General features: G+C 58.3%; 7 protein-coding genes across 7 annotated transcripts; 4 read left to right on the top strand and 3 right to left on the bottom strand.

Moving 5' to 3' along the window:
- Positions 1–1,068: 1,068 nt before the first annotated feature.
- TRAVEDRAFT_159686 (uncharacterized protein) lies at positions 1,069–1,952 on the top strand (the record flags this gene model as incomplete). The annotated part of the gene is made up of 6 exons (XM_008034975.1): positions 1,069–1,132; positions 1,202–1,261; positions 1,318–1,379; positions 1,452–1,540; positions 1,604–1,762; positions 1,827–1,952. Exons 1-6 carry the CDS (start codon positions 1,125–1,127, stop codon positions 1,950–1,952), a joined length of 504 nt encoding a protein of 167 aa, XP_008033166.1. The 5' UTR covers positions 1,069–1,124.
- A 225-nt stretch (positions 1,953–2,177) lies between these two features.
- On the bottom strand, positions 2,178–3,140 carry TRAVEDRAFT_25927 (breast carcinoma amplified sequence 2). The gene is made up of 4 exons (XM_008033694.1): positions 2,943–3,140; positions 2,710–2,879; positions 2,500–2,653; positions 2,178–2,439 (listed from the first exon to the last, which is right to left on the bottom strand). The coding sequence occupies exons 1-4, from the start codon at positions 3,126–3,128 to the stop codon at positions 2,290–2,292; spliced, it is 660 nt and encodes a 219-aa protein (XP_008031885.1). The 5' UTR covers positions 3,129–3,140; the 3' UTR covers positions 2,178–2,289.
- A 100-nt stretch (positions 3,141–3,240) lies between these two features.
- Positions 3,241–4,399, top strand: TRAVEDRAFT_108885 (NADH dehydrogenase; the record flags this gene model as incomplete). The annotated part of the gene is made up of 7 exons (XM_008034974.1): positions 3,241–3,358; positions 3,409–3,802; positions 3,857–3,913; positions 3,969–3,991; positions 4,042–4,082; positions 4,142–4,218; positions 4,285–4,399. 7 exons carry the CDS (start codon positions 3,241–3,243, stop codon positions 4,397–4,399), a joined length of 825 nt encoding a protein of 274 aa, XP_008033165.1.
- A 125-nt stretch (positions 4,400–4,524) lies between these two features.
- On the bottom strand, positions 4,525–5,988 carry TRAVEDRAFT_110515 (uncharacterized protein; the record flags this gene model as incomplete). The annotated part of the gene is made up of 4 exons (XM_008034973.1): positions 4,525–4,971; positions 5,019–5,150; positions 5,212–5,369; positions 5,436–5,988. The coding sequence occupies 4 exons, from the start codon at positions 5,986–5,988 to the stop codon at positions 4,525–4,527; spliced, it is 1,290 nt and encodes a 429-aa protein (XP_008033164.1).
- Positions 5,989–6,197: 209 nt separating this feature from the next.
- On the top strand, positions 6,198–10,443 carry TRAVEDRAFT_140212 (uncharacterized protein). The gene is made up of 18 exons (XM_008034972.1): positions 6,198–6,494; positions 6,556–6,596; positions 6,654–6,668; positions 6,728–6,756; positions 6,806–6,930; positions 6,980–7,143; positions 7,205–7,285; positions 7,339–7,422; positions 7,481–7,588; positions 7,639–8,213; positions 8,268–8,369; positions 8,421–8,438; positions 8,488–8,568; positions 8,622–8,922; positions 8,980–9,604; positions 9,658–9,832; positions 9,885–10,245; positions 10,312–10,443. The coding sequence occupies exons 1-18, from the start codon at positions 6,428–6,430 to the stop codon at positions 10,387–10,389; spliced, it is 3,030 nt and encodes a 1,009-aa protein (XP_008033163.1). The 5' UTR covers positions 6,198–6,427; the 3' UTR covers positions 10,390–10,443.
- A 258-nt stretch (positions 10,444–10,701) lies between these two features.
- TRAVEDRAFT_25925 (peroxisomal membrane protein 4) lies at positions 10,702–11,641 on the top strand. Its single transcript, XM_008033693.1, has 3 exons — positions 10,702–10,879; positions 10,942–11,143; positions 11,205–11,641. The coding sequence occupies exons 1-3, from the start codon at positions 10,734–10,736 to the stop codon at positions 11,481–11,483; spliced, it is 627 nt and encodes a 208-aa protein (XP_008031884.1). The 5' UTR covers positions 10,702–10,733; the 3' UTR covers positions 11,484–11,641.
- Positions 11,642–13,052: 1,411 nt separating this feature from the next.
- On the bottom strand, positions 13,053–14,443 carry TRAVEDRAFT_140206 (ras protein). Its single transcript, XM_008034971.1, has 7 exons — positions 14,271–14,443; positions 14,177–14,214; positions 14,044–14,111; positions 13,956–13,977; positions 13,733–13,828; positions 13,643–13,676; positions 13,053–13,589 (listed from the first exon to the last, which is right to left on the bottom strand). The coding sequence occupies exons 3-7, from the start codon at positions 14,107–14,109 to the stop codon at positions 13,232–13,234; spliced, it is 576 nt and encodes a 191-aa protein (XP_008033162.1). The 5' UTR covers positions 14,110–14,111; positions 14,177–14,214; positions 14,271–14,443; the 3' UTR covers positions 13,053–13,231.
- Between the last annotated feature and the right edge of the window lie 730 nt (positions 14,444–15,173).

Below are 15,173 nucleotides of genomic sequence, written 5' to 3'. Positions count from 1 at the left end.
GGCTCCGTTGAATGCCCCGCACCCCGGACATGCGTCTTGACGGATCGCAACAATCTCCGGCGGACCTGGACGCGTGTGCAGATGCCGTGTCGAGATAGCATTGCGAGCAACTCGGAGACTGTCAGGTTTGCCGCCAGCGAACTGTTCGAAGGGTGCGCCCCCGGTGGTGAGCACAGCTTTCGCCCTCGAGCTATTTTGACTGATTCGCACACGGGACTAGGTAGCACTCGCAGGCCAGGCCGTCCCGGGCTGTCCGCAGGGCACGCTGGACCGCGGTCACTCTGCCTTGGCGTACGCGATGGTTCGGGGGCAATATCCAGTGACGAAACTCTGTCGGACAAAAATGCACTCGGGCCTGAGAGCGGGCCAATGGGCGTGCTGGCACAGCTTCTTGCGCTTCTTGGGTGGCTGCGCGACAGGCTTTGCGGGCGCACCAGCTGGGGCAGCGAGGGCCACTCAGGCTCGATCGAGCGCGCCAACGGGTCCTTCCTTGATTGTCCTGGTCTTTGATATGACTCTATCTAGGTCTGTTCCGCCGAGGCCTGTTCCGGGTGGCCGACCCTTGCGTCGGACCAATCGTGTCCGTGTTCGAGCTGTCGCTTCTCTGACCAAAAGGTTGCTACTTCGGCCCTTGACGCACCTGGAGCGGCTCGAATTAATGATGCTGGCATAATGTCTGCCACGGGAGAAAGCATGCCTGGCGTCCCTCGCTGGCGCACAGGACAGGACCTGCCTCTGATGTCTGTCGGTGCGGTGGTGCGTTTAATTCCGGGGGCGTGACCGTTCCCCTACCTGCAGCTAGGTGGACTCGGCGTCCGCGCGGTGGTACAAAAGGCGGCGCCTCACGTCGCTGTCTTGCACATTTCATGGCGCTTGACCCCCTCCACGCTACATGTCTGTTTCAGTTCCCCGTGCCAGCGCTGAGCATGTCTTCTAACTCCTCCAACTACGCGACCCCCACCCCTGCCCAGCCGGGTTCCAGCGGCCGGGCCCAAAGGTTCTTCCCCCCCGAGAGGTATGTCCCTCTGCCCACATACACCCCTCGTCACGCTCACCTTTGTTCACCCAGATACGTCGCCGCACAGGCGCAGTGCGTGTACTATGGCATCGTGTCCAGGCTGCCGATGGTTGCGTCAGTGCCCCCGGTGCCTCTTCTCCCGCGACCTCGTGCGGTACTTACGGTTTGCTCCTCCCCGTACAGGCGTGTAACTCTGACAGACTACCGAGGCACCGTGCTGCTCGACAGCTACGTCCGCCCTACGTGAGTTAGAGTTCTGGCGCCCCATGCTGTCGGGCTGACGCATGCCGCGTTCGCAGACAGCCGGTCTGTGATTATAGAACGGCCGAAACGGGGTTGCAGCCGCACCACCTCGCCGATGGTGTGTATTCTTCGCATGCCCATCGCGGAAATGGGGGAACGTGATGACGAGTGCGAATGCCCGCTTCCGCAGCGCCCGTGTTCATCGACGTCCAGCGCCAGGTCGCGTCTATCATCAAGGACAAAATCCTCGTGGGCTACGCCTTGTGGGAGTTTCTCTCCGTACGTCTGTCCATCGCTGTCCCGTCGCCGACGTATGGGGCGCTGACCACCGCTCCGAGCTAGGTAATGAACCTGGCCCACCCAGCGATCAACACCCGCGACACCGCCCTATTCATGTCCTTCCGTCGCACGCTCAACCAGAAGCCGAACGCCATCATCCCCCTCCAGACCCTCGTCAAGCACTTCATGGGCAGGGACATTGGCCAAAACGGCGAGGTTCCGGTGAGAATCATCATCGGACTTTGACGCCCCTTCTGCCAGTTGGGACTCACGATGTCTCGAGCAGGTGGAACGGGCTCGGGCCGCTCTAGACCTCTTCCGCTCCTGCGAGCAGACCTGGGAGGGCATCATTGCCACCGGGGCGTGGCCGTGTGCGCTGCCCCCCGCCGACTACCGCAACTTCTTCACCTGAGGCGCTTCTCGTGCCTGCACGTCCCCGTCGAACACTGCTATATAATGTGGTCGTGCGCCCCTGGACCCTCGCCTGCTTGGACTCGTAGAAGTATCCCGTCGGACTGGTTGTCGCTTTTGTACGGACGGAGTCTGCCCAAAGACGTTTCACGCTGCTATCGTGTACTGCTCGACGTCACACCCTGTTGCGGAACTTCGCTACCATACAACAGCTAATTTATCGGGCGGTTCTTAGACTGATGCATGGCCGACGCGGCACCCGTTCCGCTAGTAACACTGGTATGACACAAAGCACAAGCCTAAAAATACAGGTGCGAAGGGGGGACAGGGCGACGAGATCACAGCGCCGCGGCGAGCTCTACCTCCCGCTTGTTGACGCGGTCGATTTCTACCTCTAGTGCGACGTTCGCCATCTCGATTTGGAGGATGCTGGAGATCAGCTCTGTCCACCGAGTCTCGAGCGAAGTCAGCTGCGAGCCTAGGCGCGTCTATATGTGTGTACCGGTGTCAGTATGGTGTCGTGCCAAGGAACGCCCGCGCGGACTGACCTGGAAGTTCTTGCGTTCACGGTTGACTTCTGTTGTCAAGTTCTTGAGGTCTTCGAGAGCTTTCTCAACATTCTTCGCGGACGCTTCGTTCAGATAGTTGTGTATCCGCCACGCATTGGACCCATACTGCTGCAGCAAAGCCAGGTTCGTTTGCCTGCGCGGGGCGCCGTTGAGCATACACGGAGCGTGCCTGACAGCGGAGACCCTTACCTCAACTTTTGGTGCTCTAATTGAGCGCGCGCATTTTGGAGGGCTTCTTGCCACTCTTCTTCGTTCTCAGGCGCAGTAGGTGCGGGCAACTGGTACCGGGCAGTATCGAGCGGTGACATAGGTTGGTGATTTGAGACGCGCTCAAGTTCGGCTTGCAGTAGTGGATTAGCCTAAATAAAGCGGTTAGTACCCTTCGCGCGACCATCCAGCTTCGTTAGATATGGCGCACTAACAGCAAATAATGTTGGTGCGGGTGGAACCCCGGGATGAAGGGTTTGTGGTGGCTTCCCCTCGCGCGCGAACTCCCGCTCGACTTTCTCCTTTAGCACCGGATACAGCTCCAGTTCATTGTCATAGTACGGCAGAGAGTCGAAGATAGCAGGAGGGTGAGAGTCGCCGTTGGCCACAGAGGTAGACATATCGGAGGATTATGGTAGGAAGCGAGAGCGGGGACGTCTTAGACGCCCGTGCAGCGCGTCGGGAACTCCGCCAACGCCCGCTGGTTCGCGCTCATCCTCGACGTCGACAACCATGTCTCTCCGGCTGGCGTGTAGAACAGGCCGCCTCATCCGCCATGTCCCGCCTCGTTCTGCAGTTGCTGCTGCCACTCAGCTGAGCCGGGCTCTCCACTCTTCCAAGCCTTCGAAAGGTATTCACTGCGTGCTCGATATCTGCGGGGCTCTCGCTGACGACCAACAGCCTCCGCCTCCCCGTTTACGGAGCCGACGTCCCCCAACCCGGCCCTGACTGTCCACGCTGAGACGACGGAGAAGCTGCACTCTTACGGCTCCTACCTCCTCCAGTGCCTCCCCAAATTCGTGCAGCAGTTCTCAGTCTTCAAGGACGAGCTCACGCTCTACATCTCCCCGTCCGGTGTCATTCCCGTCCTCACCTTCCTCCGGGACCACTCGCAATGCCAGTTCAAGAGTGCAGTGGACATCAGCGGCGCCGACTACCCCGAGCGTGACAAGCGGTTCGAGGTCGTGTACCACCTGCTTAGCGTCAAATACGCCAGCCGTATCCGGGTGAAGACCTATGCGAGCGAGGTGGACGCCGTCCCTAGTGCGATGGCGGTGTTCAAGGGCGCAGATTGGTGAGTAAATGAACTCTAACGCTTCTTTTCGGCCCCCTCACTAAATGCAAACAGGTACGAACGCGAAATTTGGGACTTGTACGGCGTGTTCTTCCAGGACCACCCTGATCTGTATGTGCTGCCCAATCATCTTCATAGTTTTGACATCTGACCGAATTCGCCGCAGCCGCCGCATCCTCACGGACTACGGTACGAGGAATGCATGCGATAGGTCTCCCGCGCACTAACGGCGTTTTTAGGTTTTGAGGGGCATCCGCTTCGGAAGGATTTCCCGTTGACGGTGCGTAGATGCTCCGTTGTTGATGTCGCTGCAGCGCCCCCGCTCATATGTCTCCACAGGGTTACACTGAGGTCCGGTACGACGAGGAAAGGAAGCGGGTTGTCTATGAACCGCTGCAATTGACTCAAGCTTTCCGGTACGCCAGCCTCGTGTTCCCGCTCATCTAGCAGCTGAACTGAGTTTGTTTGAATGCCCATGCCAGAAACTTCGACGCCTTGTCGCCCTGGGAGCAAGTCGGCGACGGTACCGCCCCAAAGAGGCCCGACGAGTTCAAGCCCGTCCCGCCCCCGCCGCCTCCCGCAGAGGAGAAGAAGTAGATGTACTGCTCGGGCCGGTGATTATAATACATATACAGCGTCGATGGCGCTCCACTGCTACTCCCGCGAGACGACGATGAGGGTTTCCGCGCCTTCCGGTGGTATACTACTGTCCTTGTCACAGCCTACGATGCAGCCTGCTCATTGATTGAACTTTCCTCGGGAGCCCCCTTCTCGGCACCCTTCTTGTCCCAGCCCATGCGCGATCCGATGTACTCCTGTCCGATAACTTCGACACCAACTCTGATGGCTTCGACGACGAGGTCCTCCACCCAATCATACTCGTCCCAAAGGTCGAGCCATTTCGTGGGAACGGACTGTGTGACCGTGGAATGGATCATGTTATGCTCTGGGTCGGACAGGCAGATGAGGAATTGCAGAGATGATTGAGTGGTGGGATTTGGCACAGCGGCCGCCGCGTCGCTGTCCGCGTGGAGTTGGGGTAGTGCGTACGTGGTCGTGTACGGTTGGACGCGCAGGTAGACGTAAGAGTACGTAGTCGGGTTCTGAGTCGCCGACGAGGTGGATTGTTCGGGCTTCACGTTGCGTCTCATTAACTCTTCGAGGTTCGCCTGCAACACGTCAGTATGAGCCAAAGGTGTGTCGACTGACGGCATACCTGTGCGAGCTTCAGGGCAGCGTCATAGCCGTCGAGCGCGTTCAGATCTCGCTTGGTTTCCGCGGTGTCCTTGGGACGCGACTCGTCGCCGCGGTTCACGACGAGGTCACCACCCTCGACCTGTTCCATAATCTTAATAGACGTCCATGAGCAATGCCGTCCTTTAGCGAAGCGAAAAAGCTGAATTTCTTACGCGTAGAAGCGCGCGGTACACCAAGGTCTCGATGCCCTCATATCCTTGCATGTCGTGGCTAAGCCACACTTTGATGACTTCATGCTCCGAAATGGGCGGTGCGACGACATTCAGGATGTCCGTTAGGGTCGAAAGTCCGACTCGCTTGAAGTCCTGGCCTACAACAACAATTCAAACGACGGTCAGGCCCTCCCAAACTCCTGGGAGACCAGGGGATGACGTACTGAGCTTATCCAACTGCGCAGCCTTAGCGTACTCGAGCACGCCCTCGCCCCATTTACGGGCTTGTTCGTTCTTCGGAAGGTTCTTCACCTGCTCGTCGACGACGGACTTGGCCTGCTGCAGCGCGGTGCTCGCTGTCGACCACACGTTCCCCCATCCCCATCCGCCCGCCGAGGGTTGGGACTCCTGCCGCGGCGCCTCGGGCTGCTTCGCAGAGGCAACGCTCACCCTCGAGCTCGCCGAGTCTGTCCTGGAGAGCGGGACGGACCCAGGGAGGAGGGGCGCCGCGCCGCCGAGCTTGACGCGCTCGGTGCTCTTCCGCACGGTAGGTGTGCCGGCGCGCGAGAGCGGACGATCGATGTGCACGCGCGGAGGCTCAGAGCTCTTCTGAGTGATCTCGTCGATGAATGCGAACACCTCTGCTTCGCCCTCCGTTGAGGGTTGGGCCGTTGGCGCGGCCAAGGACGGCGCATCCGTGGGAGGAGGCTCGAGGTTATCGAGGTCGTCCAGGAACTGCAGCGCTTCCTGTTGCTTTGACTTCGATTTTGCGGACATATCGCTGCTTGAGTGCTATCTTTGTATGCGCAGATGCTAGCGACAGCGTCGAGAGGGACGTGAAGGTGGACGTTGTCGTAGAAGACGGAGATCTGTCCTGGCAGCGCAGCCGAGGCGCGTGTATGGGGTCGGGTAGCGCGGGACGCCCACCCGACGCGGTCGCGCTCAGGGCGCGGATCCAGCAGCCACTCTTCTCTACCCAGACTCTAGCACGCTATACATAACACGTCTTCTCTCTCTCATTTCACCCTCGAGAGCCCCCTTGCGTGCATTGGAATTCTCTGCGCACTGTGTACCGGCGAACCAAATTCAGCCAGGGAAGAGAAACCGTCCATAGCGCACCGATCTGCGCCACCAGAGGCAGCAAGCACCTTCGGACGCACAAACGTGGTGTTTGGGACCTTAAAACTCTCCCCGTCGTGTTCAACGGTTCCCGCGAATGGGCAAGAAGAGGAAGACCTCTCGCGCGAGTAGAGAGAGCTCAGAAGAACCTCAGTTTGTCGTTGGTGAGCTTCCGCTCATGTAACTTTTGGTGAACTTACAAGCTCACTTCGCCTTCGCTGGTAGAGGTCATCAAAGCCGCAAGGGTAACGAAAGAGGAGGAATGGGTACGTTATGATCATAGTTTAAGTGCGGAAGTTACTCATGTAGTTTCACTTCCACAGGAGTATCGTGTGAAGGTATGCTGCTCGTGCTTTTTGCACTCAAGCTTGAGAAATGTCCACAACTTGCTTTGCAGTGGGCCAACTATGACTCATCAGAGGATACGTGAGTGTTATGCAGTGTGCGCGCTAGACATATCCCAACCATCGTTTAGGTGGGAACCGGCGGGAAACCTGAATAACTGTAAACGTCTCCTGGACAGCTTTTGGGACGACATCGGGATAGACGACAATGACTATCACGAAGGGTATACCGTACACGCAACTCCGAGTTGGATCAGTCAGTGTATTCATACATAATGATGCAGCCCACTGATACATAATTGTAGAGCGGGAGAAGAAGTACTTTGCTAGGAGTTTAGACAGCGGTACTACTTCACGGGCGGATAAGGAGGATGAGCTTGAAGCGACTATCGCTCGTATCAAAGAAGGGGCAGAAGATACCTCTCGTGTTCCACTAATCAAGAAACAACCATCAACGTCGAAAGGCAAGGTATGCCCGATACACCGCATACGTCTCTACGATGCAGATACTGAGGCATTTCACCGTGCAGGATGTCACAAAGTCATCCACAGGCAAGAAGGCGGGTCGCCCGCGAAAGGTTACAGTTATAGAGAAGCCCGAGTCGGGAGTGGTATGTCCACATGACCTCTCCCACGATGCATACATACGGAGCTGATAGCTCAGGACCGTGCAGAGGACTCAGATGATGCCCCGTTATCCGCCATTCCGCGCAAGCGCAAGAAGCGTGTGAAGCTAAGTAGTCCAGACGTGAGTCCAATTGTTGCACTCTTCTGGCTAATACAAATACTCACTCACATCATCGTAGTCAGATGAGGCTGACGACGACGACGTGCCACTAGCTAAATACAGCAAACCCAAGGCAGCCGCTTCAAAGGGAGTGGCGTCCGCTTCCTCTTCTGCACCATCAGCCGTGGTAGGCTTTCCTAACGCATTTAACGTCGTGAATCTGACGGTTCCCTCAAGAAAACTGCCCCTGTTGTTAAACTGCCAGAGCCTGCGCAGGACTCCGACCACGAGTCTGGGGGGTCTCTCTTCTCTGGACCGTCATCTCCAGAAGCTGCACCTGCCGTACCGGAATCTGCAAGCGCAGCTGGTGCAGAGCAGGAGAACACAACTATTCCCATGAAGAGGCCTTCTGTGGACGATGTGGGCGCGAACCGCCACCGCAAACGGCAGATCAAAGAAATGCCCATGGTCATCACCGGGACCGCAGGCAACTCGACGAAAGCCCGTTTGGCCCAACGTGGGGTACAACCTGCAGCTGCCCCCGCCCCAGCCACCGCTGGCGCGGATGGGCCCGGGACACGTCCATTTACACAGAAGCTCGACCTGAGTTCCATGTCCTTCAAGAAGAAGAGTGCTACTGCTGCTGCCGCGCCTTCCCCTATACAAACAGACAGCCCAACGACACCGATAGTACCTATACCCAGGCGGACCTCTATGGGTAACGCTTTCGTCCAGTCACCTGTGTCCGCCGAGCCTCCGACACCAACTGGCTCGACTGCTCCTGTCCCGATTCCTCGTACAACCGACTTCAAGTACTTATCTTCAACCTTCAAACTATACAGACTCACTGACGTATTGGTTGTAAGGCGTCCAATGGTCCCGATTCCTCGGCGTACTTCGTTGCAGCTACCGCCCAAGGATCCGACTGCAGAAGCAGAGAGCTTTTTGGCAGGAATCATGCCTCCAGAGTAAGTTATGCCGTTGTGTTCACTAGCACGCTTGAGCTCACCATGTCTCAGCTTGGCAGCGCCGATGAAGTAAGCTAGATAGTCTGTGTTCGAGGGAACCTACTAATGAGATTACCAGCGAGGACACGACGCCAGTGACACCAACCACACCTAGTGCACCTGGGCCCTTTGGCAAAACGAAGGCTCCACCGCTGCCTCGGTCAGTGCTTGTTTCCCTCTTCATCATTGCACATCGCCCTGATAGCGTGGTAGCATCGCCAAGAAGTGGAGGTGGTCGGGCGAGATGTTTATGGATGTCAGCCGTGAAAGGGCGGAGCGTGTCTGCGAGATTTCTCTCCATGACCCCACAGAACCCCTGCCAAACGGCCTGCGGTTCAGCATTTGCGTCAAGGGAGACAGCCTCCGCCTTTCTGCATTTCACGACATCGCCTCACTCCCTGTCTTCCTGGAGGCCTGCACGCGGGTGCAACAGTTCGCCAAGGTCGCGCCTCAAGAAGACAAGGATACGGATGCTATCAAACAACTTGCCATCTACATGATGAAGAGGTCGCTCGTGAGTGTTTGTTCCGTTGTACCTGCTCATGAGCATCACTGATTGGACGCGCCACAGTTCTGCTATGCGCATCTCTACATCGAGGAGACGTCGGTCGCACTGCTTGTTATCTTCCCTTCGGGGCACCCCGAGACGATCAAGTTCCTCAATGTGCCTACTGGTTCGGCCGGCGAGGCGTTGTTGCAAGCAGCGCTCGTACCCTGGGAGCTGAAGGCGAAGGACTTCCAGAAACTGCATTGGAAGAACAGGATTTCGACTATGGGAGTCACTCTAGATCCCGCATTCATTCCGATGCTCGACGAAGCCGGGCGCAAGGTAGTCACCCAGCGCCGCTTCTACCAGGCGCTGCACATCCTGCAAATTCCGAAGAGCCTGTATGACTTCGTCGCCGCACCGAATCACCCGTACTGCATCTGGTATGTGCCCGGGGATCACTCCGGCTCTGGTCCCGGGTACGAGACCATGCTACTCAAGGAGGTTTTGGCGACGTGCGCGTCGAAGAACGTCGGCTACAAGGCGGATGGGCGCGTTGTGTTTGTGCACGTCGGCGCGCTGGCGACACTCTACTGTCTCCCTGCGCTGGCCGAAAGGCGCAAGTACCCAGAGTGGCGGTTTATCACCTACGGTACACATCCCAGCATCCCAAGGGAGCGCTGGGGTGTGCGAGAACTGTACCCTATAGGTGCGATGCTCTCCCTTCGTGGTACATTCGATTCGCGCTGACTCCGTTGACAGGCGGCATCGTAACATTTACGCCTTCCGCGATCATTCAAGGCCATTTTCGTCTGTTCCAACGCATCAGCCAAATTGCAGAGCATCCGATGTGGGAATGCTATGTGCTGCCCTCGGTCGTAGCCATGGTCGCGAAGCTGTGCTGTCAAGGCGTGCATCCACTCCAAGTCTACGACGAGTAAGTCGAACTTTCGAGTATATACTCCGTGGTGGCGACTGATGTGGAGCAGGGGTAACTTCGTCTACGAAGATCTCTTAAAGGCGATCGAAGATGGCTCGGTGGCACTCTTGCAGGCACCCCAGTCTACTCTCGACCCACCAGCACAAGACGACTCTAACCTCCTCTGGACACGGTGCATGATCCGCGTCGCTGGGCTGGATGCGCGGGGCATCCTGGAGGAATGTCTCAAGCTAGCGGCGGAGCAGTTCGCGAACACATCCGAGGCCGACCTCCCGGCCGCTATCGAGCAGGAGATTGTGCGCGACCTGCTGCGTATGCAGACGCAGCCGGTCATTATGGACAACTATCGGCGCTTCGTTGTCTTCAGGACGAAGCAGGACGCCTACTTCGCGGACGCAAGCAAGTCCGGGGTACGTGCTACGTCTTTATGCGCCCGATGTGCTTTGCTCGATCTAACGTGCTCGGGCGTATTACAGATCGAGTGTACGAGCCACGACAAGTTTGACTTCAAAGACGACTTCTTCGAAGCGTCGAACGACTCGGAGAAGAAGTGAAGCAGTCGCCGGTTGATATGCTCCCACAATATCTGTATCTATTGTAATAGTGTGTTTGTACCTGCCGCTCTGCTTGAAACATGCGCCCGTGTCAAGGCTATGTTCAGTGCCCATTCAGTCGTATTGGGCTCGTACCACCGATTCTACTTTCGGGAGCGAGTGCAACTCTGCCAGAACGCCCGCGGCGTCAATACATGTGATAGATCAGGCCGGCGCCAAAGAACCCCGGGTTCTGTGGTCGGTGGTGCCAGCGCCATGCACACCTCTCTCAGCTTCACTTATACAGCCTGCTGCTCTTCCCCGCGGGGCAACCCCAGACCCTCTCGTCCGCTTGATCTGCCACCATGTCCAGCCTAGACGCCATCTTGAGCGACCCCGCCTACCACGACTACCTCGCCATCCTCAAGGGTGCGCGGAACGGCCTCGTATACGGCGTGAAAGTGCGGTTCCCCCATGCGCTAATTATGGCTATCCTCTTCGGCCGCGGCGAGTGCGTATTATTCTCTCTGCGGCACAGACACGGCTGCTGACCTGGCCGTGCCCCGGGAATAGCTGGCAGACGCGGCTGCGCGCGATCTACCGCGCGACGAAGCAGCACGCGCTGAACCTCGCGAAGTTCGTGTCGCTGTACAAGACGCTGCTGCTCGTGCAGAAGAAGATGAACGGGGGCAAGGAGCGCGGTTTCGACACGTTCATTGCCGGCCTCATCGGCGGGTACGTCGTCTTCGGCGAGCGCAGCGCGGTGAACGAGCAGGTGAGTAGTCCTGTGCTCGTGTGTGGAGCCCCATATTCACCCCGTCCCTCCGTGCCGCCAGATTGTTCTGTACGTCTGCTCCCGCGTCGTCGCAGCCTTCCTCTCGCGCGCGAAGACGCCGTACTCCTCTTCCGCGCCGCCCGCGGCCGGCACGCGTCCGCTGCCCCCAGACGCGACGCAGTTCTCGATCTTCGCCGCCGTGTGCTGGGGCGCGGTCATGTGGCTCTTCAACGAGCGCGGGGAGACCGTGCAGCCCGGGATGTTCAACTCCATGACGTACCTCTACCGCGACTCGGAGCACTGGAATAGCCTGCGGACGCTGCTGTGGCACAACAAGTGAGCCGGGCCTCCTCCTGCCGGCTGGACGGACGGACGGATGCTTGGACGCTGGACGGGTGCGTTCGCCACTGTGATAGAGTGTACGTCGACCCGTGTGTAGATATACCTGGATGCGTCTGCTGCCTGCGGGCGCGTCGCTAATATACGCCTCTAAACCACAGCATACGGCAAGCAGTGTGCCTTGTATAGGTTGCCGTTCAGGAGGTTGACGCACAAGACACAGAAACCTACGCCTCGGTACCCTGCCACCACTTTTCTTGGGAGCAAAGTTCCGATGTGGCCGGAGCAAGCCAACTACATTCCGCCCTTCTGACGCTGGGACTGAACAGGGAATCACACCGCAGATGGGCTGAAGGCCCGACAGGTGGCCGGCGAGCGTCATACTTAACGTTCGCAGACCGCGTGCTTCAGCGCAGCTGCATACATGAACGCATCTCCGCGAGTCGGCGACCACAAAGGCGCGCGCCCGCGCACGCACATTTTGCACAATTGCCACAGTTGGGCACGCAGCGCAACCGTAGGCCGGATACGTACGTATTGCATCAGGATCTGCCAGGTACGATGCGGGGCAATGAACAGGTACCCCGGCTGCTGTCTGGCACGGCACGTAACGGCGTGCATTGACGCAACGTAAGCACGGTGCGCAGTCCGCTATGCCTTTAAGCATCAACTGATCTCCGTATGCTTTCTGGACAGTTGAGGATGCACGACGAGCCGTAGAGCAACAGCCGCAACTCATCCTGATGCTGCCGGCTCAATTGCTGTGAGTGCACTGCCGTGCACGCATACGGCAAGCATTGTACCATGCTCGTCTGCATCCACGCCCAAACTAAGAACCACACGGCATCCCGGCGACGGCTCTCATATGTGCGCGTATTCGAAGGCCTGACGTCGAGCCCGCAATCCGAGAAGGGCGGAAGAGGGGCCTCGCCATCGGGCCAACGAACCAACCTTCCCAGTGCTCGCGAGCCGCAGCCTCCCCGGCCTTCGCCATCGACATCGACATCACCGGCCACACGTCGTCCGCTTCCCCACATTCGCAATGCCCGGCCGCAGGCCCGCCACACATGAACCTCATTTTGCAGAATGCAGGCTGAGGCCATCATCATACTTATTGTGTGCCCACCGCCCCTGCCCATCGCCCATCGTCGAAGCCGCCGCTTCGCGCCATCCTCTGACCGACGCGTGGGGACACATACCTCGGTGCGGCAGACGACATCGATAGAAGGCTACTGCCGCATGTGCCATGCCGGGGCGGTCCAGGTGACCCCCGCGCGTCGCGTAGGGGGGCGGTCTCGTCCTGCATTACGCCCCGAGACGGATCGCGGGTCCTGATAGCGCATATCCATCTGTCATATAAATGTCAGCGTCGCGTGTGTGTGCTGCAGTATATGCACGCCAGACAGTTGCTATGGGCGTCATATCTGGATGGTAGTGGGCGCTTGATATCAGCTGCACGGCGAGATGAGGATCACGCACATGTTGAAAGTACGAGACGGCACACGACGGTCGGCGGGGGAGTACTGGGCAGAAAACGCACGTCCTGAGCAATGTACAGCCACTTTACGTGAGAGGGGATATATGTACATTGAAAAGCAGAGAAGATCGTCAGAGGGCGCAGATGACCCTCGAAAACGGAGCCCGAAGACGTAATAAACCCAGCAGAAGAGGAAGATGAAGGACGTGGTATCATAAAAGGAGGTAAGTAGGTGGAGAGATGGGTCAGTTCTATATAGTCCTGAATGTGCCCTACATGATAATACACTTGCGCTTCTTCTCCTTCTCCGGTGACCGTACGGGACCTTGTACTCCTTGTTCTTGCTGCTTCGTCGAGCGGAGCAGCCGGACGAGGTTCATGAAGAGGCGTTCCACGTTGTGCGCCGTTTTTGCTGATGTCTCTAGGAACTCGCAGCCGAACTGCCGCGCCAGCGCCGCACCCTCCTCTCTCGACACCTCCCGCTCGAACTGTTTGTCGCATTTGTTGCCGACAAGCATGAAGACCGGCTTCTGACGCTTGACCTTCAACATGGCCTGCCGGAAGACGTCGAGTCGCTCGAACGTCGCCCTGGACGCGATGGAGTACACCAGGATAAAGCCCTGGCCTTCCCTGTGGCAATATTCGCATCCAAACCGGGTTAGAGAGGAATACCAGGAGCTTACCTGACCCATTGATCACGAAGCGTCGCGTACTCCTCTGGTGACACATGATATGATGAGCGACGGTCGGCGCACGGGCTCGGGGAGACGCACCTTGGCCCGAGGTATCGATCACCTCCACGAAACACATGCGATTGTCGACTACGAGTTGCTTGCGGTATGCGTCTTCTATCGTGGGGTCGTAAGTCTGGTGCGGGGTTAGCATCGGACGTGACGTAAAGTTCAATATACGGAGGAAGCGCACCTCTGTGGGAGACCGCCGCAAGGAAGACTGGCCTTGAGCACACACCCGAGGAACGGAGGCGTTAGGACGTACCAACAAAGCAATTGAGCGTAAACTAGGGGGGGTCAAAGTTTCAGTCTCGGCGCGCAAAGTGGCGAGAGGGGCGCATGAGAGTGCTCACTTGTACAGCCAGTGCAGTCTTTCCTACACCACCATCACCAAGAACGGCTACTCTCCAGCTATCCATGACTGCTGGCAGGCGAGGTCAACATCGGAGTCGCGCGTGCGCGTCGGAGGGGCGGTAGCTTACGGACTTCAAAGTGGGAGAAGGGAGCGTATAGAATGTGCAGATCTTGGGGGATGATGAGCGGGACTGCGGGGGGAAACACAATAAGAGGCGGGACGGACCTCAAGCGTGAAGACGGAAGCGGGAGAGGGGTCGTGAAGACGAGATTCGTGGTGGGCTTGAGGCGGGTCGGAAAGATAAAAAGCGAGTTGTGAACGTCGTGGAAGATCGTGCAAGGTCGTAAAGGAAAGCCCGGGCGGGAGCCTTGACGGAGACGGGCAGTGGTGGACGTAGACAGAGAAGGGCGTACAGAATTCGTCCTCACGCGCGCTCGACCGCCCCCGCTATTTCTATCAAATCACCAACACCGCCCACAATCCGCCCTTTTGCCCCAGAATGTGTCCGTATCTGGCCACTTTGGGGCCACACTCGCGCCGCCTGCCAAATGCGGCCGGTCCACCCCGGAATGCGCGTGGGCGGTAGTTGGGTGCTTCCTATTTGTCCCGGGCTTCTGACTTTATGGGCGGTCTTCTCTCCTTCCGCGCACCTTCTCCCACACCTTCTTTCTTTCGCCCGGGACGCGCTCTGCTCCTCGCCCGGCTCGTGCCACACGCCGCGACGCCGTCCGCGCGGCCGTGAACTCGAGGCACCCATTAACATCCCAGATGCACAGATGAGGCACCGGCCATCGCCGACTCCCCGGCCGCGAACCATCAGCACAGTCGAGTAAGTGTGCTCTCAGGCACCCCCATTCTCCTCCTCTCCTTACCTATATGCACCCGTCGCGCCCCCAACCTCATCCCGGGACGGCCGTATCTCCATACGCTCCAATCCGACAACGTTGCAGGCCCCGTGTCCAATAACCCAACTATCCTCGCGGCGATATCACCCCACGAAGGTATCCGCCATACCTCCCTTCCGTTCTCTCTCCCCGGACATCCTGCAGCCCAGGCCCTGCCGCTTCCTTTCCAGCAGGGTCCTACGGTCATCACAAGAGTCTCTGCAGCCGCGAACGTCGTGTGATA

Source organism: Trametes versicolor, assembly GCF_000271585.1.
Source record: "Trametes versicolor FP-101664 SS1 unplaced genomic scaffold TRAVEscaffold_1, whole genome shotgun sequence".
NCBI classification, from domain to species: Eukaryota; Fungi; Basidiomycota; class Agaricomycetes; order Polyporales; family Polyporaceae; genus Trametes; species Trametes versicolor.
The sequence above is the reverse complement of the archived record's forward strand: the minus strand, read 5'-3'. Positions and strand labels throughout refer to the sequence as shown.